This window comes from Ostrea edulis, chromosome 3, assembly GCF_947568905.1.
Source record: "Ostrea edulis chromosome 3, xbOstEdul1.1, whole genome shotgun sequence".
Taxonomy (NCBI): Eukaryota; Metazoa; Mollusca; class Bivalvia; order Ostreida; family Ostreidae; genus Ostrea; species Ostrea edulis.
The window spans coordinates 44182868-44209199 of record NC_079166.1 but is presented as its reverse complement, the minus strand read 5'-3'; the positions used below and the strand labels follow the sequence as shown (position 1 = coordinate 44209199).

Genomic DNA, 26332 nt, shown 5'->3' with positions numbered 1-26332 from the left:
CGACTTTACTATGGTCAAATATGACTAGTATTCTTTACCATGGAACATTTTTATGAATACATGGTATAGATTATTTACACAAAGTTTATTAACATTAGAATTAAGGGAAAATATTCACGTAAGTTATTTCGGGATTACGATTCAAGGGTTTCCGGTTACGGAGTTTCACGAGCTTCCTTAGATACGAACAACTATGGCGGACAAAACAGAGGTAAGATGTCTTCGTTATTTCTGTGAAAATGCAACTAAAAGTAAAGACGGTTTTAAGAGAACTTTTTTTGATTGTGCTTACTTAACAGAAAATAAGAATCGGTATTAATGTTAACATAAACAAGTGTAAATCATGCATGATGATGTATTTAATATCAACGAGAAACTTATGTATGCAAAGTTGTAGTTTGATGTACTGCAGAACTATATGAAAATTCTTTATGTGCATAATTCATATTTATTGGGACATTTCATAGACAACACTAATTGTTTAAATACTCATTGGACTAGAAAATCTCTGTGCTGTTATTAAAAATGCCATTTTGTGTGTCATTTATATATATATGTAGATTCTATATAATTATATGTTTATGAATAAATTTAGACGCCATCTGGTCTGACAGACGAGGGAGGAACAAGTCAGAAAGATCCAAAAGTTGTAAATATGGACAGTGTCAGTGTTGATCAGACCAAACAACCAACAGACTCGGATATTGATACACTTCTACAAGAGAAGGGATTAATGATTGACCCATACAATGAGGATGAGGTAAGTACAAGAGGATACAGGTACTGATGGCTTTGATAAACTTGAATGGATTATAGTATGTATCAGAATATATCCAGTTAATTGATCTATTCAAGTGAATTAAATTTTTGTTTTACAGACAGAGTTGAGATTCCTCCATTCCAAACCCACATGCTTTATCATAATTGGAAAACCAGGCTCCGGAAAAACAAGTCTGGCTAGAAGACTAGCATCAGAATGGAAATGTGAACTCATCAATCGTAAGAAATATATTTTTCATGAATCTTTTGCAGTGGTAACTAGTTGCTCATCAGGAACAACCATAATTTCTTCCATTTTGGAGTTGACATCATTTCTGAGTGTAACATTTTAATCTATGCTTGGTATATAAACAGGCCTGTCTCCATCTAAAAATAACATACTCTTTTTCAGCTACTGATTTGATCAACCAGCATATACACATGATGACAGAAACAGGCAATAAATGCCAAGAAATTCTTGTGAGAGGAGAGGCAATTCCAGAGGATATGGTTATCAGAATGATTGAGGAAAAAATCCACTCTCCAGAGGTCGTTCATCATGGTATGCTTTATAACATTTAGCTTTACTTAAGATACATGTTCACCTGTGATCAGCTTTTGTGTTGTGATGTTACATATACTTAGTATGTTGCTCAGAACATGACTAGTGGTGTTCCAATCTATGTCAAAAATATCATACCAGACCTGACTGTGATGGTTCAATTAATTCCCTTTCATTTCTTATGGTGTAATAATTTTAGAGATCCAATGGTTCATAAAACACTTTCGCAGAGATTGTCAGTTACTGCAATGCTTGAAAGAGTTTGAAATTACAACATTGTTTATGTTGTAAATAAAATAGAAAATATAAGTTGTACACAGAGCACGGTACAGTGATTAGACACTATCTTGCAGCTTTCAAATATTTGCATGTTGTCAGTGTTGGTCAATGTTCACTGGTCACACTTCATTCACAGGTTATGTGCTAGATGACTTCCCTTGCCTATCAGAGGAGAACCTCTCCATCAAAGACCAGATTGAGCTTGTGAAGAACTGGAAACTTAAGCCAGATTTTATCATTAACATCAAGGTTCACATACATCTATATTTCAAAAGTTTAAATGAAAATGTTATCATATTATCTGCTTAGAGTTGAGAATATCATTTCACTGTTCAATATTTTATCTTAGATTCCTGATAAAGATTTGGAAAAGAGGCGAATTGGACAGAAAATTGACCCCATGACAGGAGAAATCTTCACTGAAGATGTTTACAACCCAGAGAAACCTGTGAAGGAGGTCAGATTTACTTTCATGTAAAAACTACCATGTTATTCATTGCTGATTGTGACCTTCATTCAGGGTGTCAGAATATTTCCATTTATGAATCATATCAACATACAGCCATATTTTCCTTCATATGAAATATTGGTAGGTGTTGTTACTTATTAGTATTTAATTCAATTTGGCAATATTAGTCAGAGCCTGCCAAAGAAGTAAGTACCTGCATGCCAAAAAAATGCTCGTGTAGATATGCTACAATTTCTTGTATATTACAACTCATGCATTCATCTGAAATGGTAATGCTGTCTTAAAATGTATGTCTCTCTAATAACATGTAGAAAGGTAACAAGGTATATGTGTGATTGACTTGATTAATATATTTGTTTATCAAAGACATGCATGAACTTCATGGAATGCTAGTAGTGTTACTGTGTTTAGATATGTGTATGTAAGAAATATGAGATATAGAAAAATCATAATATGATTATGAAGTTTATAGGATATCAAAAAATTATGATAATGCGGTAACGGCTGGTTCAGATAAAGTTAGAGCATGCAATCTGGTGAAAAAACTTGGGTTTTAATTAACTGAAGAAAATAACTTTGTAGAAATGTGTAACTTGAAGCATGGAAACCTAACTTATGGACTTTAAGATATTATAAAATAAAAATCACTAAACCTTAATGCATGGGCCTGATGACAGAAACAGAAATATATTTTGTAAAATGAAGTTGACCATTTTCAAATTTTCTCCTTCTAGCTATTTACAGAGATACGAATTAAGGAAGTTTGTAATTTTGACAGATTAAAGAAGAAGGGGAAGGAGAGGAAGAAGAGGAGGAGGAAGAAGATGCTGAGGAGGCCACACCTGAGGTCAGGGGTCAAATTGTATTTGAAAGTCAGTTGTTTTGTCACATTATGTCATATGTTTTTATTATATGTGAGGAAGGCTATATTTAGTTTTCATTTTAAGGAGGGCTCAATTCAGCAGAGGTTTTGTAATCAGTATGTTAATGGAATATACATTGTTTCAGAATTCCTTTATTTCAATGTTCTAGACATGTTTTTATGACAGGATGGTGAATTCGCATCAGAGCTTCCTCCTGATGTTCTTGAGAGACTTTTGCGCCGTCCTGAAGATTTGGAAGAGCAAGCTGTAGGGAACATCTCCAAATATAAAAATAAAATGCTGCGACTTTTGGAGGTATGTTTCCACCCATCTCTATATCTCTCTCTCTCATTCATATTATGGAAACTATCTTCACCATACATATTTCATTTCACTGATTAGTCCTTAACAACTTTGTAGGATTACATGGCAGACCACGACCAGCAATATCTGATTGAGATGGATGGAAATCAAACCATTCCTACTCTATTCAGGGTAATTTAATCTTTTTTTAAATCTATCATTAATCAATCTACATTTATTTATCTACTTGTGATGTGTGACTTTAGACAATCTTTTTTTTTTTCAATTTAAGTATTTAACAATGCAAATTTCAAAAGTGAGAACACAGATATGATACGTTACAGATAAATCAATGATATGTGAACATCCTTTTTTTCCAGCAATTATTGTCACGATTGAATTGTTTTGTCCTGCGACCTGCTGCCGTGCCAATCCGATTACAGGACCCAGAGGATGATGAAATTCCAGAGGAGATTGAAACAGATGAATTGATGAGGACACTTGGACCTAAACAAATGGTGGCCCCCAGGTTCAGATGGAGGAGGAGTCGGTGGCTCAGAAACTGTCCAGTGGCTCTGTATGAAGGAGACATCGTTCCAGGCAAACCAGAATTTGCTGTCAGGTATGTAGAAAATTACTACAGAAAATAACTGTCAGATATTCAGGAAATAAATCTGAAATAACTGTTAGTATGCAGAAAATTACTGTAAAATAAGTGTCAGTATGCAGAAAATTATTGTATAATAACTGTCAGTCTGCAGAAAATTGCTGTAAAATCACTTGCTTTGTGAGTTTTACAATTTTCTTTCATCTTTTTTCTTTTTGTGAAAATACCCTCAAATTCAAATCCCCCCTGAACAGAGGAGCTTGAACTACTATAAGAAGGACAACTTATAATTCATGAACATATCATTTCTTCTGCAATTACAAAAATTTGACCCCATTGAGATAATAGATTAACCTGTATAATTAGTTGTCCCTTGATTTGCATTGGATTCACTCGTTGTCACTTTGTTTTAGCTTTTTGGACAAGATTTATGTATTATCGAGTGCTGAAGCCATGGAGAAATTTTTGAAGAATCCTCGCCCCTACTTGATGGTCCCACAGCCCCGCCCACCTTGTAAATTAGCCATTCTTGGACCCCCTCTGATTGGAAAAACCACATTGGCACACCTCCTGGGACAAAAGTATGGAGCTAAGGTCTGTATTGAATGTATTGAACATTAATTCATTGTATGTTTAAACAATGAGCAGATTCATATAAGATTTTAAGAAATACAAGGAAAGGACTTTATACGGTGCATATATAAGTACAACTTGCTACTTCTCCTGTATGATATGCAGTAAAGTGCTGGATGGTCGGTGAAATGCCAGGGATATGCTTGTACATGTATATAAGTTACATGTAGATCTAGTCAGTGGGAAATATTTAATCGTTAGTACTTTATATATGTAGTTGTTGAAGCAACATTCTGCATTTCTCAAATTTAACTGAAGATTGATGAATTTTCATATAGATGAGAATAAACGTTGGAATGTTTAAAAACATCTTCCACATATGACTCTCGGTCATCTGGATTTCAAAGCTCAATCTTACTGATTCTGTCCAGAACTTGATCATATGTATGTCAAAGGTCAGAAATCACATGACATAGGATAGCACCAGTCCCAGCTATCGGTATCAGGTGGTGTCCTAGCTGATTTGTCAGTTTTCAAGTATTGTAGTTGTGATATGAACAATTGTGAAGATGTAATTGAATTGGTGTACAAAAATATCATTGTTTCATCGAATATTTATTAGGTCTTAGATATGGATGTATTAATGAAACCAAAGATGGAAGAGGAAAAACAGAAATACATTGCTGAGCAGAAAAAGGAGGCAACAGAGAATGCCATTTCTACAGTCAAAATGAAGATCAAAGAGAAAATGGAGGCTGAGCAGGCAGCTCGAGAGGCAGAAGGTGAGGGGTCAAAAAAATGGAATGTGTACAGCTATTTGTATTGTATATCAACAGAGCATTATAAAATAGATGTTTTCCTTGAGCATTTGTTACTTTTCCTGAGATATTGAACTTGACCTAAATGTTTGACCTTGACCTGATGTTTACAGAGGCAGCTGCAGCAGAACTTGCTGCACAGCAAGCAGAGGAGGAAGCAGAGGAAGGTAGACAACTCTTGCATGCTAGTCTTCACTGCATGACTTTGTCTTCACATAAGTCTGTTCTTTTAATGACACCAATGTCCTCTTACTTCTGAATTCATTGATCATTCTGGTTGTACTTTCTCTCCACACCCTATCTAGGGTTCCAGGTTATGCTACCCTCAGGTCATCTTTAATAGATATTTTAAAATCATTTGTTTTTGCTATAGATCTGTTTTCCTTTGTTATTGTGTCATGCATTTACTTATGTACATTTTAACTTCTTGAAAACCACTGAGCCAATCACCAAATTTGGTATGCAATATCTTATAGAGTGGGGAAACAAACAAAATGAATTTCAGGCTCCATACCTCCTTGATAGCTTTATAGGCAGGACAGGTTCTACAAAAATGTTGCAATTTTTAAAGAAAGTCTATTTTGGTCTTTGTGGGTCCCAACTCTTGACAGAGGGGCAGTAAAATGTTATACTTAAAACAGAGGTTGCCAATGACATGCATTGTGATGCAGACATCAATATATTTAAACAAGGTCAAAGTCAGATGGCAAAATGATATGGTGTTATTTTGGGGGAGGGGTTTGGGGTTTAGACCTTAAAAAGTTAATTATTTTTTCTCAAGCCATTTTCCTGAGATAAAGTTATGACTGGACAGTAAGACACTTCTCTTTTTTTATTGGTACTGAAACTTGGAAGAAAACTGCATCATTCAAATCTATGACCAGTAATGTCAGTTCTAGTGATTATCATTCTTTTTCCAGAATTGTTAAATTTCATGTCCCATTATTGGGGAACTGGGGCCTTGAAAATGGCTATAAAGTATATTAATACAATGCATGTATTCTTTGTATATTGTTCATTTTATTTTAAGGAGAGATTTTTTAAGGTCTTGCTTGGTACTCAGTTGACCAAGAGCCATTGATTTCTTAGAAATTGTATATCTTTTTAAAAATGTGTTTTAGTGATATTATTCACATGTTTGAATAACAATTTCCCCAATAATACCTATTTTCATTTTTCTCTAATTGATGATTGTAAATAATGTATTTGATACCTAAAACATGTATTATTATCAATATGACTTAAGATTTAAAAGTTGGTCTCAATAAACATTTAACTAATTACATCCAAGAAGTAAAGTAATTTATTAGATAACTTTCTGTTTCTGATTATTTTAGTTGCATTTAACAATCAGTTTTTGTTTACAAGCACAATAATTCACTTAGGCAATAAGTATATATTGTAAAACATTTGTTTGCCTCTGATTAGATGAGGAAGGCAAAAGTGGTGATGAAAAAGAGGAAGGTGAGAAAAGTTACCTCCCCTATGCTTCTTCTGATATCTAATGTCTCCCATGTAAAATTTATATCTTCTATCAGAATGCTTAAAGCTTAAATTGGGAAAAATAATGACTTCCTCACTTTTACTTTAGTTTCTACACAATATTAACAATGTGTACATATTTTCTCAATACTTTCCTTTTCAGACTATATAACTAGAGAAGCTTTAACTCCTTAGCTCAACCATGCTGAAGGCTCCCTAGTGAGCTTTTCTTATCTAAATTTGTCTGTCATTTGCCTGCATCGTTGTTGTCATCATAGTAAACTTTTCATATTTTTGACTTCTTCTATACAACCACACCCTATGCTCCACCGGGAGTCAACAGATATAAGTCTATACAACCACAGGGCCGATTTCAATCAAACATGGTGGAAAGCATTCTTGGGTAAAGGGAATTTGTTTCTTCATATAATGAAAATCCGTATTCCCATCCAATTAAAGGGGAGATGGTTAAGAAATACTGTAGATTCCTAAATGTCTACAAGGAATTTATTATCCTATTTCACGAGAAGCATCACTTTCAAAAAAAGATTACTCGCTTGAAATACACATTAAAACTCTTGATCAATAGATCACTCATGAATTTATGATCACGCAGTTTGATGAGGTATTTCACAATATTAAGTACTCACGTAAAATAAGGAATCTACAGTTGTTGAAATAGTGTGAGGTGCTTAGAAATCTTCTCCAGAACTACTGAACCAGAAAACCTAGGACTTGTAATGAAGTTTCTTTATATGGTGAAGATTTAAGTTTATTCAAAGCATTAGCCTGTGAGCTATGATTGGGTAAAAATAGAGGATTTTAAATTCTATATAGTGATGTATGATATATTCTTTTTTAAAAATGAATCATTCTAAAGAACATGTGTTGTCCAATCTTTCAATTTGACATGCCAGCATCTTGTTGTAGTGATAATTCAAGCTCATTGATACAATCACTGAGGTGACCCGGGTGAGCATTGTGGCTCATGGCCTCTTGTAATGTACTTTTTTCTCTTACATATATAATCATCTTTTATATACAGTGCATATATACCTGTATTTGATATGTTTTCACTACTTCATAGCAGCAAATATTTAAACATAGCACTGCCAGTCAACCATCAATGCATGTTTGTATAATTGTTTAAATAACAAATTGATAACATTTTCAGATGTATTAACTTAACCTGTTTCAAATTAATAAGTATTACATTTTGAAACACATTGTAGTCAGGAAAACCCAGTGCTGTTTGTTAACTCCTTCAAATGAACATTTTTACTCTAATAATTACTGGTGTTTGTTTCAGGAATCTGTTAATTTTTCATTTGCAGTTCTCTGCTGATTTGCTGCTTATAAGCATGCATGCAGTTTAAATTCTGTGATGCTATTACAATTGTTTTTAGTCTATTCAGCTTTCTGGTGTTTTATGTATACATGTATATTATATTCTTGTCTCATAAAGAATCGTAATACTGGATTATATACTGGGTACTTACTACAAACAGTCATGAAGTTTTCACCAGTGTGAATTCTCTGTTTGCCTCCATTGTGAAGTACAGCTTAGTTTGTTTGTCTGTATCAGATCCAGGTGCCACAGACACTAGCACAGTGAAAGATAGTGAGGAAAAAAGTGAGGAATCTCCTAAAGAAGAGGCTAAGCCCGTGGAGGGGGCTGAGACTAAGGAGGTCAAAGGTCGGAAGGCGTGGCTATATAAACCTGTAGCGCTTCCTGGCTTTTAATATATATATACTCCTTGCTGCTGTTCCTGTTTAACATGAAACGTTTGGTTGTCTTGTTTTTCTATGGCCTTCTTTCAGGATTGGTGGTGGTTGAAAAAGTTCCTAACCTCTTTATTAACCCAGTCCTACCTAACCAAGGACATTTTTAGGACTTCCATTGATCATATTTTCTTAATACTGATACATGTATTCATAGATAGCTACTTACATGGGCTATGTTTACAGCTCTATCAATAAGCTATTTTAGCATCCATGTCTTACGGTACTCTCTTGTAAAGTATCATACATTGAAACCTTTGGTGTTAAGAATCTTGCTTTATGTAATATTGTCTGTACTTGAGTGACAACATATAGAATTATTAACTGCTAATACATTTATCAACACAAGCACTAACGAAGTACATGTTCCTTTGTCTTAACAGTGCATTGAAATTGTATGTCAGTCTGTTCATTTAAAAAAAATTCAGTGTGAAATGATACAAGAATTTCATATAGAATGCACATTTATGTTTCACACATAAATTGTAATTTAGCAAGTTGTAAACTTGGCATTTACCTCATTATTTTATAAACAGAGAGTGAAGAAGAGCAGAAATCTGGTGAGGAAGGTACTGAGGAGAAAGCAGAGGAGTCAAAGGTTGAGGAGAAGTCAGAGGTCACTACCACTTCCTCGGAGCCCACGGGCCCTCCACCAATGCCTGAGGTCGACGAGACTCACCCTGAGGTTATTGCCATAGTAGAGCAAGCCATGAAGTTGGCCGAGGAACATCAAATCTCCCTGCCACCAGAGGCCTATATCGAGGTTCTGGAAACCGCAATCAAGGATGCCGAGAAGGACATAAGAGAAAAGACCCCAGATGGACCAATGTAAGTTTCAAGATGTGTTTTCTCAAGTTTTGATTTGTCTTGTGTTTGTTAGAAATCTGATTTGACATAATAATTAAAAAGAATATTATCAATGTGAAAATATATTGCATTAAGCTTTAATTTCCAAACATTGAATTTTTTAAAATTTTGTTTTATCATGCTGACAATTTACATGGTAGATTACAATAAACTCCACTAATGTTTTTATGCAGACATGGTGGCTGGATCTTGGATAACTTTCCAAAAACAAGAGATCAGATGAATATGTGCATAGAAAAGAATGTGATGCCAGATGACTTCATCGTATTACAAGACAAAGAGAACAGCGAATTCCTGCTAAAGCGTTACTACCAGATGAACAAAGAGGAGATTGACGGGAAGATACAGGCTCGCAAAGAGGAGGAAGAGCGTAAAAGGAAGGCCATCGAAGACGAGAGGAGGTAGGCAGGGATTTGTAGAGAGTTTGTTGTCATACAATATCTGTTTTTTGTAGCCAGTATTGGTTTCAAAGAAAAGGTCTAGGTGTGACAACAATTATATCCAGCCCCCAGTATGAAACATTCTTTGGTTTCTCTACAATTCAGTATTTTCTGTTGAAATACTGTGAAATGGTCATGAAAATTGATCACCCCCAGACTGATTACTATTTTCAAAATATGGCAGCATGGGCTGTATGCATTGACTAGACCCATTCAGTATTCTCATATATATTGTATATGTAAACATTGATATATGTCTTAATTCATTGTGGTTGACACATGTGGCCCATACTTCCTGAAGCTTGTTTGGCCATTTGAAAGAAAGTGGGAGGACAGGGACTTATTTTGACATTATGCATTATAAATTCATGATTCATTATCAAGATTGCATTTTTATTTTATCCCATCTACTTAACAGCAAATATATATATAAGCTTCTGTTATTCCTGGACTTTAAAATTATGGTCAGAATTAGGGCCAAATTAGACCGATACTGAGCCTAGTTCTTTTCAGATCATTCCACATTTTAAAAAACTGTTTAAAATACTCAAAAATGAAAAACAGTAGAAAGTAAAATTAAGTTTTACACAAAAGAAACTGACAGGTCTGTGATAACATGAGGATTTTTCCATCTTTTGTAGAAGACAGGAGGAAGAGGAGAGAAAAGCAGCAGAAGAGGCGGCGAGGAAAGCAGCTGAGGAAGAGAGGTTGAGGAAGCTGGCTGAGGAAGAGGGTGAAGAAGGAGGTGGGTTATCTCCTCTTGATTTGTGTCACGTCAGTGAATCTTTGTACATAAACAAGATCATATAGATTCATGATGACATGTGTATGACATGAAGTGTCATGTCACTGATCTTGTTGATACACACAGAAACTAAAGTTCAGGCATGACTGGACACTATCTTTTGTGCAGTATTTCAACAAATGGCCAGAATTCATAAAAAAAAAAAAAGTAATCGGGGATTATATTTGTCACAAGAACACAGAAAATGGTTATGAAGTGTTTCACCACTGCAAAGATTGTGCACCTTTTTGACCTCTAGGTGAGACGGCTGAGGAAGGTGAGGATGAAGACGTTGAGAAGACAGAGGAACCAGAAAAAGAAGAACCAGCTGAACCTGAACCTCCAAAAGGTAACTCCACTGTTCACCCCTCACTGTACAGTTCTCTCACTCTGACAGCTCCCCCTGGTGTTATGTTTTGTGATTTGAATTTTAATGTCTGAATGTTGATTTTTTTATGTTGCCTTTTATTTTTAGAATATTAAGATACAGGAAAAAGGAGCATAGCTTAAGAAATAGCATAATCATGCTAGTTATAAAAGCAATCTGTGGGGTGTAGTTATTCGTTGCAAAAAACTCACTCTGTCATACATAGTATGTGATGCATTAGAATCATGTGTAGATTAAACTTCATTGCATTTATCAAAGTATAAAACTTGTCTGGACTGCATTCATTGAAGCATGAAACTTGTATTGTTAGACACGAGTTCCCCCACACCATCAGCCTCTTCTTCAGGTTTGTGTCTGGTTGACCTACTTTTTTTTTCTATATTGGCTTACATTAATTACCTTTCTCACAAAATTCCAAATGCTTTATATCTTAGCTTCACCATGTATACTCCAAGTTTAAGTCATAATGTATGTATCCACATTTCATAATATTTCCATGTATCTGACATGCTTCAGTGTATATAAGACTCTTTAAGCTTAATGATAATGTTAACCACTGCTGATAATATCACTGATTATACAGTAAATATTATATTTGATGCAATCGATAAAAACTGCATGATGATTTAGAATTTTTGGGACAATTGCAAATGATATTATCAAGCATGCAAGAAATGTTTAAAACCATGAAGAATGTTTAGTTTGAATGGTAAATTGGACAAAAATTCATTTGATTTATTCAATATTTAGAATGTACAGAAAGCCTCACTCACACAGGAATCATACAATCAGCTACTGACAGATTAATGACCCGTCTATATGTACAAAGGCAATATTCATATTTATATAAATTGATGTCCCTCAGAATCGAATTACATGTATTTCAATGCACCTTCATCTATCGATGGAAAAAAACTTTAACATTGCTTATTACTTTCAACAAAGAGAGGGTTTTAATTTTGTAGTGAATGTAATCCTTCTGACAAGACTTTTCAATGATATCATTTTGATGATCTTGTGTGACCTTGATTTTGACCTTGTCAAAAATGTTAACACTGCTCATGAACAATAAGTGAGCCAGTTTTGATATTGATGTTTGTTATTGAATGGGTGTAATTATTGTGATGAGGCCTTTCCACAGTCACCATGTATGACAACTGTGTGACCTTGACATTGACCTTTGACCCACTAATTGAAAATTTAATCTGAACTTTTGGACCATGATGAGAGGGCTTTGATGGTGAGTGTAATCATCAAGACAAGCCTTTTCCACGGTACATTTACTAGACAGTAGCTGTTTCTTTTCTGCCATATTAATAAATAAATCAAGTGGGCTTTAGTCAATTTTAGCAAAAACAGGAAATCAAGGATTTGTTTTTTACTCGCACTTTACTAGCAGTGTTTATAGATATTGTGTATGCATGCTTATATTTCAGGTCATTCAAACTTTTACATATATATTTGCACGTCTTGAGTATAGACATGTGTATTATTGCACGTTTTAATACATTATAATTCTAGTAATGTAATGTTTAGGACATTTAACTCTAAGTTTAGTTAACAGGGATTTTTTTTTATTGTATGAAAGATATTTCCTGAGCAATCTAACATTTTTGTGAAACTGAATATAAAAAAGTTAAACCTGTTGTTTTTTTATCTTTCCAATGTAAACTGATGTATTCACCAACATATAACTGTAAGAGTACTGCTAATAAACTTAGGTAGTTATGAAAACAAACTGTTATACAGTGAAAACTGCCTAATCCGACACCTGTGCGATCCATTTTCCTGGGCATTCTGACCCTTATTTTTATTTGGAATTGTTTTTTACACTGTTTATTTTGACACACTGTGTATTACTATAAAAGAATTTGTCTCCCAGTGCATGTCGGATTAGACAGGTTCCACTGTACTTGTATATCTCTGATGAATTAAGGTTAAATTTATTTTTAACAATTGTAATGATATCCATGTGATATACACAGGACATATCCAAATTGTAATGATATCCATGTGATATACACAGGACAGTGGAACCTGTCTAATCCGACACAGGACATATCCAAATTGAAAAAGTGTTCTTTTCTTCAGGGGTGTTCTTTATTCACATTTTATATGCTACTGTGGCAAAAATAGATCATTCAGGTCCTGATTTCATGACAGCACAGAGATTATCTTTTCTCTTGGAGAGATCTCATATTTTGATATATTGGGCCTATTGTATCATCTTATTATGTCTTCATAGAAGAGGAAGAAGAACAGAAATCGGAAACAGTCAAGACCAGTGAACCTCCCCCGTCATCCATTGGAGATGAAGAGGGGTTAAAGTCGGGAGTCAGGATAAAGGAGGATGAAAATGTGAGTTTCAGTTTGCCTTAAAACATTCAAAACCCAAATATTTAAATATTCATTTTCATAAAGTAAAATTCATTTTTATTGTAGATAACTTGTAAGTAGGTTAAGTTTTGTCACAGTACTTTCAAATCATATATTTCTCATTTAGAAACTTCCCACAGGACCAGAAATTGAGGAATTTAAGGAGAAGAGAAAGGAGTCTGATAGAGAGTTTCAGAATGTTCTGGCCGCCATTGCAGGAGGGAGCAGCATGGAGCCCATCAGTATTGAGGCTGAGGATAAATCAGTGGAGGAGGTGTACCGAGAGTCCTTAGAAAATGTAGAGAGTAAGTAAAGAAATAAATCACCATTTCCAGGGATTCATTCCGCGAGAAAGCAAGTCAATTTAGACAGGAGTGTGCGGGAGGTGATTTTATATGACACTGTTGAGTTTAGGTCAATTTTTAAACTTCTGCTGGCTACTTTTGGAATAATAGTACACTGTGTGATTACATTTTGATTACAGAACCTTTCCTGTATGCGGGCTGGGAGTACCAGGGGGCTGATGTAGATGAGGAGGAGGAGGATATGGAAGCTGATGCAGCAGCAGCTGAGGAAGAGGAGGAGGAAGGCGGTGAAGAGGTCAGTGGAAGGGGGAGATAACTGCATTTCAAAACTGACTGAGTCATGTATTTCTTCATGTACTAATGTTAAAAAAAGATTTAAGAAAAAATTGAAAGAATCTTTTTTCTATACCAGGTATATTTCAACCCACCCCCCACCCCCACCCCAAAAGGAAACCAACAAAGCTCAGATAATAAAACACCTCCTAGAGAAATATTTTTTTTTTTTTAAATTAAGAGAGTCTCTAATAGGAAAATGTCCTTCCATTCAGTGATAAGAAAATTAACAGTTTCTATTTCAAACTTCATTTCTAGGAAGAAGATCCCAACCGAAACAAGAAGAAGCCTTTAGGAGACACCAACCATTTCTGTCCGGTGGCCCTGAAAGACAACTTTGTCTTGTACCCAGGGAACCCTGAAATAGCCTCAAAGTACAGAGAAAAAGTGTATTACTTCTCTACCAATGAAGCCAGGGACAAGTTCATAATCAACCCTACAGATTTCCTCCCCAAACATAAACCACTGGATGTAAGTGTTGGTTGGGTCAATATGAAAATTAAAATGCTGAAACAGTATAGATTGTTTGCAATTACTACATTGCATTTATATCTAAAATGCATATTTTTCATAAATAGTGGATAGGTTTTACCAAATTCCACAATTCATAAGGAAATTATATTTTCAATTTTCTTTAATCAAAATATAGAAAAGTGTGTTTAAGTTTTATTTAATTCTAATGGCATCATCTTTCCAATTTCCAGCCCCCACCCATTCGTGTGTTGATTCTGGGAGCCAGAGGTGCTGGTAAAACACTCCATGGCCGACAGATGGCCAGAAAGCTGGGTCTGTTCCATATCTCATTCAAAGACAGACTCCAGGAGTTGATCATTGCCAAGACCAGGAAGAAGGTGGGACCAGAGTATGAAGAAGACAACCAGGAGGAACCAGATGAACCGTAAGTTCTGAACCAAAATATTCAGACAAGATAATCTAAGTTACTGAACCAGAATAAGTAGACAATCTAAGTTACTGAACCAGAATAAGTAGACAATCTAAGTTACCAAACCAGAATAAGTAGAAATCTAAGTTACTGAACCAGAATAAGTAGACAATCTAGGTTACTAAACCAGAACCAGAATAAGTAGATAATCTAAGTTACTGAACCAGAATAAGTAGACAATCTAGGTTACTAAACCAGAATAAGTAGATAATCTAAGTTATTGAACCAGAATAAGTAGATAATCTAGGTTACTAAACCAGAATAAGTAGACAATCTAAGTTACCGAACCAGAATAATAGAAATCTGAGTTACTGAACCAGAATAAGTAGACAATCTAAGTTACTGAACCAGAATAAGTAGACAATCTAGGTTACTAAACCAGAACCAGAATAAGTAGACAATCTAAGTTACTGAACCAGAATAAGTAGATAATCTAGGTTACTAAACCAAAATAAGTAGAAATCTAAGTTACAGAACCAGAATAAGTAGAAATCTAAGTTACTGAACCAGAATAAGTAGATAATCTAAGTTACTGAACCAGAATAAGTAGACAATCTAAGTTACTGAACCAGAATACTATATGTGTCCTCATTTTAGTGGTATTTATATTTTGATGAGCACCATTAGTGAGGTAATATATGATCATCACTGAAATATAAGATACTCTTGTATTGTTGATAGCACTGATTGATAATCCCAGCAAATAGCCCATTACGAGAATTTCACCAAATTTTTAATATGCTATGATAAGAAGTATAATTTTTATAAGCCCAGAGAAGCAATACAAAGCAGAGAGAAATTTTAAATATCACTCATAATCTCATAATCCTTAAGAAACAAGAAAACTTTTCAGTGTGGAAAAGATGTAAAGCATCTGTTCATCAAACATGAATATTGGAGAGGGTGTCACACAGACGAAATGATTGTCAGTACATAATTGTTTTACAGGGATGAGGATGAAGATGAGGCAGCCATTACAGACCCTGAGGGAAAACCAGTGGAGAAGCCAGCCGAACCCTCAGACAGCAAGGAGAGCGGGGCAGAGGTGGGATTTAAGTCATACTAAACACAGAATCAGCAATGCTCTGTACATCATGTGAACTGTTAACAAATGTTTCTTCACATGCAAGAATCATCTGCAAGAATCACAACACCTTTTTAATGAATTGATGCAGTCATTTTGTTCATGCATAATTTGTATCTCTTAGCCTACTTGGAAGTTTTCCACAACAATTTGCATATAGACATTGAACTGCAATATAGACCTATGTGTCCGTTGCATTATGTACTCTTTACTTAGTGTAATTTATGCGTCTCTTTCATTTTGTGACTTTGGGTCATATTTTCATGTATCAAAATTTTGCGGATCAACTATGTTGCAAAAGAAATGATAAGTACTTTCCAACGGAATATATTTTTTGAAGAAAAACATTTTAATGAATACATTGCATTGACAAAATTGCTTAAAATTCATCTACAGCCAAAATAACCAGTACTAAGTAGTTTTATTTCCGGGGTGGTTTCTGCTTTTTTTTTATTAAATCATTTTTATTTTTGACAGGAGAAGGAAGAAGAGGAGGTGGAGTTTACAGAGGAGGAAGAGGCCATTAAAGCTAACCTGGAGTCAGATGAGCCCCTCCCAGCTGAAGTCCTGGACACCATTATCCCTGCCTGGTGGAACAAAGAACCATTTAAGTAGGTCAACATGTACAATTGTTATAGAAAATCCTTGTCACTTTATTCAAATTTATTTCATTTGTTATGCATTTCAAAGATGTGTTTTCTTGCATGGTTTTATCACTGTTTGAGTGAAGGACACTGAGAATTTTTTTTTTAAACAGATCCACAGGGTTTGTACTGGAGGGGTTCCCTAGAACCAGTGAGGAGACTAAATACATGGCAGAAATGGGTCTGTTCCCAGACTCTGCCATCATTCTAAATGTAGAGGACAGTGATGTCATTGGCCGTCTTCTGCCTCCCAAACTCGATAAGTGGAGAGTAAAGCGAGACAAACGATTGGAAAAGAAACGAAAGAAGAAGGAGAAGGCTCAGAAGAAGAGGGTTAGTATTAACGTGTACAATAAAACACACTTCTAGAGAAGCACTGGGGACGAACAATTCTTATTCAGTATAAACGTAATTCGTTATATTCAATAAGTTCATAATATGTTTTTAAAAAATTACTTCGCTGTAAATGTGAATTCATTATAAATGTGTTCACTATAACCATGTTTTAGTGTAGACTAGAAATAAAGAAGTAAAAGAATGATTGGATAAGAATAGTTTTACCTGTAAAAATAAATAAATAAAAGAATGAATAGATTAAAATAGTTTTACCTGTGAAAATAAACAAGCAAAAGAATACTTGGATAAAAAAAAGTTTAACCTGTCTTATCGTTTGTTGGCATCTCTTGTGTGTAGAGATTTTAAAGCTCTTCTAACTCAATTTTTAAATCAAATTACAGTTCTTCTTTAAGCTAGAATATTATCCGAATGATGAGACCTATACATTTGGGACAACCAATTCTGTAACATCATTAAATTTTGTATGGGGATAGGGGATAGTTTTGTTGTATGGACATACCCACAAATCTAAATCCTCTACAAGCAAGAGAAAGAAGGTGCAATAAAAACAATGCTTCCTCGTCCCAAAATTATAAGTCCACAAACATTCTTATTTTTCTGAAACCATGAAAATTTGATTTCATGAAAATAAATGAGTTTACAGTATTAATAGTACAGTTTTCTTTGATGTTCATCGTATTACAATAATGTTGATATGAAAATTTTAGGAAGCAGCAATTCAGAAACGCAGAGAGGAGCTCCTTAAGGAGCAGGAAGAGAGGAGGAAAGAAAAAGCGGCAGAGAAGGCGGCAGCACGAGAAGATGCTGAGGAGGAGGAGGAACCAGAAGAAGAAGAAGAGGCAGAGGAGGAAGAAGAGGAAGTAGATATTGAGGCTCAACTAGCCGAGGAGTTCGAGGTTAGCCATGTCAAATTCTACTCTGTGTTGGTGCATGTTACTTTTCTTATTAAATTGACAAGGAGTCAGTTCTGCCAATTTCATTCTATATTCTCATAAAGAGCTTAAAAAATAGGTAATTTTTGCCCTGGATATAAAACCAAATGTCGTTGAATTAATACTGGTACAAGGCCATACATATTTTTGGTATACATGGAATTTACATGATCGATTTAGCAAATTCAAGGAAGATTTGAATATACATCTATTTCCATCTGCACACTTTTTATGAATCACCCTATTTTACACTTTCACCTTTACAGAAATTGAATAATGTACAGAAATTAAAACTTTTAAAGATTGTTGGCATTAACAACATTGTCCATGGTCTTTTCATGCTACTCTGTTTTGATCTGCATAGGAGGAGGAGGAAGAAGAAGAAGAGGAGGAGGAACAGGAGGAGGATGCCACGGACAGAATGAGAAACGATCTTAATGAAGTGTACGATAACGACACCAATAAACTCGCTGCTGTGCAGGTATGAGTGTCTTCCTAAAAATTGGGGTTTTGGTAATTAAATGAAAGAATTGGTCTAGGGGCGTGGTTTACATACGACATAATTTTTTATCCCCTTGCTACAGATTTGAAAAGGAATGTAGTAACTTGTTTATAGACCTCAGTTCCTATTGATTTTCATTAATTAAAGGTGAAAGGTCAAGGACATGTGAAGAAACATTTCTTATATCATTTCTTTCAAATTTATGCTCAACTTAAGGAATGATATTTTACATGGTTTTTAAGATTAAATGTGAGGTAGTGTACTGGAATATTGAAATTCAGAAATTCCTTGTGCTCTGGTTTCAATAGCATATACAGGGATGCTATCACAAAATGTTGTTTTGTAAGGGGATACCCAGTTTTTGAGAGCTTTTGTGAAAGAAGAAATCTTACACCATCAGTCAACTTAAAATCAAAGACAAACAGAATAAGCAGAAGTCTGAGCTTTTACTTCTTGCCCAACTTTATATTTCAAAAGGGAGAACATGTACCTTTTTTTTCTAGGAAACTCTGGAGGAGATCTCTGTTCCCCGTGTAACTGTGGAGGCTGGAAGGAAGCCACACATTGTTCGATACACCATGTCTAAAGGCCTCAAGCCATTCATCGACTTCAGGCACAGCATGTTTGAGAGGGTGTACCCCATCAGTGAGAGGTTGGCCAATAAAATGCTGCAGACAGGCTACAAACAACCCAGCAAATTTGGCAGATGGTGCCCTGTCAAGGTAATTAACTCTGTATAGTCTTTCCTCTTTCATAATGTAAAGCTTTACCCCTGCATTATTTTATGATTAAATTTTCTGTTTAACAACAATTCTTTTCATTCATTTGTATTTAGTAAAATACAGATACAATGAACATGCTTATAAAGCACTTATAATTATTTGATTTTCTTAACAAAATATATTCAAAAATGATTAAATATAACAAATTTTGCTTATTAGCATCACATTATAAATGTGTATTATTGTATTTTTGATTAACTAACTCTGACTTTGACATATCCTCTGTAGTTATATGAGGGAGATGTGATCCAGCCAATGAATGGTCTAGGATTTGCGACCTACCCATGTATCTATCGACAACACATCTACTTCCTCTCTAGCCCTCAGACTCGGGAGGAATTCTCCAAGAACCCCATGCTATACCTCACACAGAATGTCTCCAGGCCAGTAGTACCAATCAGACTGAGTATAATTGGACCACCGAAGTCCGGCAAAACCACATGTTAGTAGATAATGTGCCACATTTTCATATACAACATCTAAAAAAAATTGTGAGCAAAGCCAAGCTTTGATTTTTTACTTTATTTTATGCATTGAAGAATGAAAGCATTTTTCATTATGAAAATGTTTTGGAAAAAGAATAAGCAGAATGATGGTAACCATGGTATTTGTAACTATAATTAGATATCATGTTATTGTGTACTTACAGTGGCTAACAGGTTTGTGAGTGAGTATGGCTTGGTTAGATTGTCCATTGGAGAAGCCATGAGACGAGTTCTGGCGGAACAACCCAGGACAGATCTGGCTAAATCCATTACCAAACACCTGGTCAAGGGACTGACCGTTCCTGATGAGCTGGCCGTCCAGGCTCTGGACATCTGTCTGATGGACATGAGATGTCAGACCAGAGGGTGAGTAGACATTTTGAGATAACTTGTATCATCAAAAGGGGATGTAACTCGGAAGTGGACGGATGGAATAGGGTTAAATTTGGGTGCAAGGGTGAAATACTGGACAAACATCTCCAAATGCTATAGATCCAAAAAATATCACAATATCTTCAATATCTACATGAGATGAAGTTTTCAGAAACAATTGAATTTGTATAAATAAACATTAACAGTTATAGGAAATATCACAAGACCTTCATATTCACGCATTTGTTGTCTCTCAAAATTATGAAACAGGGGCAAGGCTGAATTTGTAGTATACTGTATCTAGCATTCATGATCTGATTATGAAGACCCAGACCACAGAAGATGTGAAAGGTTTTTCATATATTAATCTGTTTAAAATCTATTGACTAGGTATGTGTTGGATGGCTACCCCATGACCAAGAAGCAGGTAGACCTGATGACTGAGTGTAGCATCATACCAGTCAGGGTCGTGGAGTTAGTGATGGACAGCAAGGAAGTGATGATCCGCGGAATGACTGACCGCATAGCACCCACAAGGTATAACTGACCGCATAGCACCCACTGGGTATAACTGACCGCATAGCTCATACGAGGTACATGTATAACTGACCAATAAACACCCACAAGGTATAATGGCCAAGCAAAGCATCTGTACACTAGCATGAGAAATTTCAATGTAAAGTTACAGTAGTCTTCTTTAGAGCTGAATACCCAGTATATACAGGCAAATACTGTGGAATCATTAGATTTCGTGGTGGCTCAATTTTCGTGGAATTCATAAGTACCCCTCACCCACGAATTTACATCCTCAACGAATAAAGACAAAGCAAACATTCCAGAGTTATCTTTCTTACAAATATATAAATCTACGAAATTACGTCCCCGTGAACCCGTAAAAATTCAGCAATCCACGAAAATTGGCCCCCACAAATTTAAATGATTCTACAGTATGTAGACAAAAGTCATTTCAAGGGTATTGAAAAATATCTTACATTTGTTTCAATGTATCATGAAGTTTGAATCTGGTTATGGTGGAACACATGGCTCAGCAATATCAGTGGTCCTTCTGAGTTAACAATGAAAGGTTATCGGTTCAGATCCCAGTGTTGTCACTTGATGCTGTGTGTTTTGTCTTTAGATAGGGAACTTTGTCTCCGTCGACCCAGCTGTAAATGGGTTAAGGTTACTCTGGGATGGACAGGTGCTCCATCTAGGGGAAATCTTTTACTCTCATCTTTTTAGAAACCAAGAACAAGTATGGACCTTGTTATCCTTCATGAAAGGGAAGGAGATTTTGAAATTGATGCATATAATATCACATAAACTTTTTAAAATTTTGTTTTACAGGACATTGCCTCTTCACGACAGTTCTCAGATTCTGGCCGTTAAGCTGGCTGCCTACAATAAAGATGTAGGTCAGGTCAAGGAATGGTACAAGAAGGAGCACATGAACCATGAAATGATCAGTGGGGAGCGCTCCAAGTGGTGGGTCTGGAACGCTGCCCTTGACATCTCAAAAATAAGCGTGTCACAGATACAGACCTACCTCAAGAGAATCGGAGACGGTATGCATTATTTTATATTGTATTTCTGAATAGGAGACGTATATGTGTTATCTTATATTGTATTTCTGAATCTGAGACGGTATACGTTATCTTATATTGTATTTCTGAATCAGAGATGTATGTGTTATTTCATGTTGTATTTCTGAATCGGAGACGTGTTATTTTATATTGTATTTCTGAATCGGAGACGTATGTGTTATTTTATATTGTATTTCTGAGTGAACAGTATTTAAGATTTGACAGGAAAACAATAAGAAACCTTTGCACTTTTCGTTATTTTGGCTGTATTACCAACATGGCGATATCAATAAATACATGTAATAATAATTTAGTTACTGCTTCAGAAAAATCTGTTATAGTTTGAAAGGTGCTGCATATCATAAATTTTCTAAAGGGGCCATTTATTTGAGCGAATCAGTCCTAAAGCAAAACCAAAACTAGAATATCATGCATTCATATTGGATTTGATGTAGTTTTGGTATTTCTATTTTATTTATTGTTCTATTCTATTTATCATTGTACAGGTGAAGCGGCATCCATTGCAGACATGTGTATCACCCCAGATGAATTTCTGCAGCGAGTGGGCGACTTTGGTCAGTATTGTCCGGTCAGTTTGGCCGACAAAAATGAACTCATCGACTGCTCCACCAACATCACTCTTAAACATGCTGCCGAATACAGAGGTATGAACATGGGGTATACTTGTGCTCTATCTTGAATCTGCTGAAGGAAATCATAAACTATGAATAACATCAATATCAATGGCATAGGGAGATTATTCATAGAATTCATTGTTTTATCAACGAGTTTTGTATCACAGGACATTATTACAAAATGGCTGGTCAGAAAGAATTGGACAAGTTTTTGGCTGACCCTGAGAGATATGTTCCTCCCCTAGCCCCCAACAAACTCCCCCCACCGGAGCTCCTTCCCAACAGACACACCCCCTCTGATGTGAAGGCCTCTCAGGAGATTGAACTGTTAGGATACTGTCCAGTCACATTCCTTGATGGACACTGCAGGTATGGACCATAGTTACCTGTGTCTAATGTATAATGCACTATGATTTTGGGTTACAACTAGGAAATCTTTAAAGATGAGATGCTTATTCTTCATATTTTCTAAGTCACAGTACTCTCTATAATTGCATACAGTGTATTACTTTTCATAATTAGTTTTATTTTTATATCATATATCAAGTAATTTTGGTATTGAGAATTTTGGCAGGTTATTATTTAACAGTCTGAAATGTTGGTGCTTTTTTTGTGGACTTTCATCTTAAGCATTCATGATTTTTGGCATTTTTTATTGTCATCCATGAAAATAGCCTATATTTTCAATGTGTCAAAATTACCTGATACCAGTACATATAATATTTACAGTCACCAGATATTTGAAATTGTAATTATAGGATATATATTGTAATAACAATTTGCATTGCATTTACAGATATGAGGCTATAGTCCCAGGAATACCAGAATTCATAGCAGAATACAGAGGAAAATTCTTCTATTGCGAGTCTGAAGAAAAGCTCCTAAAATTCATGAAGTAAGTAAATTATGTACATTAGAATTATTAGTCTGCTCTGCACAATGCCAAAACAAACAATCATCATAATCTCACAATGACTCTGTAACCCTTTCAGAACCCCTGAGAAATATTATGACCTGAAGCTGCCCCACAAACTTCCCCCTCCCAAGGAGACCCTCCCCGTGACGGGCCTCCCCATGCTGGGGTACATGGAGCAATCCAGTGCCACTGCCATGGTCAAAGCTCTGACCGCCTGCGGAAACTTCAAACCCAAATACCCCTTTCTCAGTTCTACGAGGTCAGCTCTCATGTATGTCGCCTATCATCTCAAAGGTAAGAGGGAAACACTGTTAATTTGTTTTAAAGGAAATAAATCTTTATGTTCTTTCAAAGGTTGGAAAAAGCGTGATATAGATGAATACTGTGAATTATTACATCCAACTATATACAATAAAAATAATCTTTACTTTTACTCTTCATTTTTCCCTTACAGCCTATAATCCTAAAAGTTCTGAATATGTAAGAAAGAAGTACAAGAAAAAGTTACAAAAATTTGAAGAAACATGTCAACTTATCCGTTACCTTGGAGACAATATGACAGTGCGGTATCGTGCTCCAAATGATCGCCCCGGCGATTTTGACAACAAATTAGAAGTATTCTTTGCTCTAAGAGGAATTGAACCAACAAAAACATGGATGGTGTGATATTGAGGGCTTTATTTCGGTTTTTGTTAGGATAACAGTTCATACAAAATTTTTAAGTGCATTAACTGTGTGAAAGGTGCTCATCTGATTCCTAGATATGAAGTCTGTAAGTGATACTGCTGACTAAATCGATAACTTATACATACATGTAAGTTAAATGTCAAAGGTTAATATATTAAACTTTATCCAACTTTGTAATCTTTTCATTGTTGCCCACAAATTCTGAACATATTCCTGATTGTGTCAGATGAATGTACCCAGATAAACCTTGTGATGCCTTTACATGACTGTACCCTTGTACTGTGATAAAGCTGTCACGTGTTTCTATTGTATTGTTGACAATGTGTATTAAACAATAAGATTATGTACATAGATGTGAATTGTACAGGTTATGGATATCGTCCGTCCAATAAATATGTCATACAAAGTATCTGTTTTATTATGATTTCAAATTTCATTTGAGAGTTCTTAGCAAGTTCGAATGATTCATTTCAAGTAAGTGCATAAATTTCTCGAGCAGGGTGTCTCTGTGTTTTACTGTGTCACTGTTGTTACTTGCTGTCCACAGAAATGTACAGGACAGGGACCTGACCTTCTCCAGCCAATGAAAGAACTATGTGTATAGTGTCATGTATTGCTAGAAAACAACTTGCCAGGCGTTTGGGATGAGTAGTCTTCCTGAACAATCAAATATATATCGTATGCAAAGACAAAGTGATTGGTTTGCACTAAAATTCATGAGAAAATGATACTTGTACATGTAAAATTTGCGCAAACTTCTCATACTTGAATAAGTTATTAATCTTATTTATTTGATAGGAGGCTCGGCTCAAGAATTTAGATTGTTGTCTGAAGACTGAACAATTAGAGGCTCCGATATTTATAGGAATGTCCCATCATATGGGATATACAGTCAAACATGCTTATAACAAAATACAGGGGGTGAACAAATTTTAATTTCATTATATCCAGTAAGTTTACAGGGAACTCTCTAAGCATCAATTCATTATCTAAGCATGTTTGCTGTAACTGGTTTTTTTTTTTCTATAATAGGTTAAAGATATAAAGGACCCAGGTTATTATGTTGCTGTGGCAGTTATACAGCAGAATAGTCCACTAAGTTGCAGACAGACTGACCTTTTCCAGCTGTCATAAACTAAGTAACTTGTTTTGGAAAAAGTATAGTACATGTGGCTGAGGAGTCAGCTATCCCAACAGACTTCTGATCAACCTAGGCATTTCAGGACCCTGACTTACTCCATTTTGAGATCAGTGGCCACTTCCTCCATTTTGATATCAGTGGCCACTTTAAATACTCCATTTTGATGACATCAAGACTAAACAAGCAACAATATTGCAATTCCCAGTGAGTACATGTATTAAATGTAATGTCACCAGCTGTAGTGGTCAGCCGGGTTTGATCTCCTGTGGCCAGATAGCTCAGTTGGTAGAGCACCTGACTAGATATTCAGGGGGGTCAGGTTCGAATCCCGGTCTGGTCCATTGCACTTTCTCCGTTACATTTGATGCCGTAGACCAGCCCCTGGAACTGACACGTGAAAATGCCTATCAGGGGATCAAGATTCTGGGTTGATGTCTTCAAGTGTAGAGACATATAAGGAGAGAGGAATGTAGCAGTCAGCCGGATTTGATCGCTGGTGGCCAGATAGCTCAGTTGGTGGAGCACCTGACTAGAGATTCAGGAGGCCCTGGTTCGAATCCCGGTCTGATCCGTTGCATTTTCTCCCTTCCTGTTACAAAGCAATGAACTACCTTGTGAATCATGGATTTCAAATAATCATGCATGCATTAAGATTTGAGACACGAAATATTTTGGTAACATACGAGGGCTGTTCGATATGTAATGTATATTGTATGATATCTCAAAAGCATTCGACTGAAATAGTGAAATGAACATTACATCCCTTCAAAGTATTCTCCACGGTTTGAAATACATAATTTCAATCTCTGAATCCATTTCTGAAATGCATCACGGTACGCTGATTTAGGTAGACCTCTGAGGCACTGACTGATGGCTGAGCCAAGGGCTTGTCGGGACTTGTAACGACGATCAGATGAGAACTTTTAAAGTTTTGGAAAAAGGAAAAAGTCGCATGGGGCTAGATCTGGAGAGTATGGTGGGTGTGGCAAGATGGTAACCTTCTCCAACTTCAAAAATTGCTTCACAAGCTCAGATGTGTGATGGAGCATTATCATGAAGTAGACGAACATGCCTAAATCCTGACACAGGGCATCGTTTATGATATTTCTTGAACTTTTTTAGTATAACATCTCGGTAATACCGACCTGTAACACTTTTGCCCTTCGGCACTGGAATTTGTACAGCTATACCATCACATGAGAAGAATATGCAATAAAGAACCTTCTTTGTGCTTATGGTTCTTTTGGCAACTACAGGCCTTCTACCATGTTTAGTTAGC

At 35.6% G+C, this 26332-nt stretch overlaps 1 protein-coding gene across 8 annotated transcripts; it reads left to right on the top strand.

The window, feature by feature from the left end:
• Window positions 1-96: 96 nt before the first annotated feature.
• Window positions 97-24319, top strand: LOC125674409 (adenylate kinase 9-like). 8 transcript variants are annotated; one of them, XM_056157807.1, is made up of 40 exons: window positions 97-211; window positions 596-760; window positions 879-999; window positions 1172-1321; window positions 1737-1849; window positions 1950-2057; window positions 2848-2916; window positions 3119-3247; window positions 3353-3427; window positions 3616-3857; window positions 4256-4436; window positions 5038-5197; window positions 5347-5400; window positions 6662-6697; window positions 8301-8411; window positions 9034-9325; window positions 9538-9765; window positions 10446-10549; window positions 10848-10937; window positions 11287-11322; window positions 13222-13334; window positions 13480-13657; window positions 13837-13952; window positions 14249-14461; window positions 14695-14888; window positions 15882-15978; window positions 16495-16628; window positions 16775-16994; window positions 17726-17914; window positions 18315-18431; window positions 18956-19174; window positions 19463-19676; window positions 19884-20085; window positions 20482-20628; window positions 21439-21656; window positions 22181-22339; window positions 22477-22678; window positions 23106-23204; window positions 23302-23519; window positions 23680-24319. In XM_056157807.1, exons 1-40 carry the CDS (start codon window positions 194-196, stop codon window positions 23889-23891), a joined length of 5943 nt encoding a protein of 1980 aa, XP_056013782.1. In that variant the 5' UTR covers window positions 97-193; the 3' UTR covers window positions 23892-24319. The 8 variants fall into 8 exon arrangements, with proteins under 8 accessions (XP_056013782.1, XP_056013784.1, XP_056013786.1 ...); XM_056157809.1 differs by lacking the exon at window positions 6662-6697; XM_056157811.1 differs by lacking the exon at window positions 8301-8411.
• Window positions 24320-26332: the final 2013 nt, after the last annotated feature.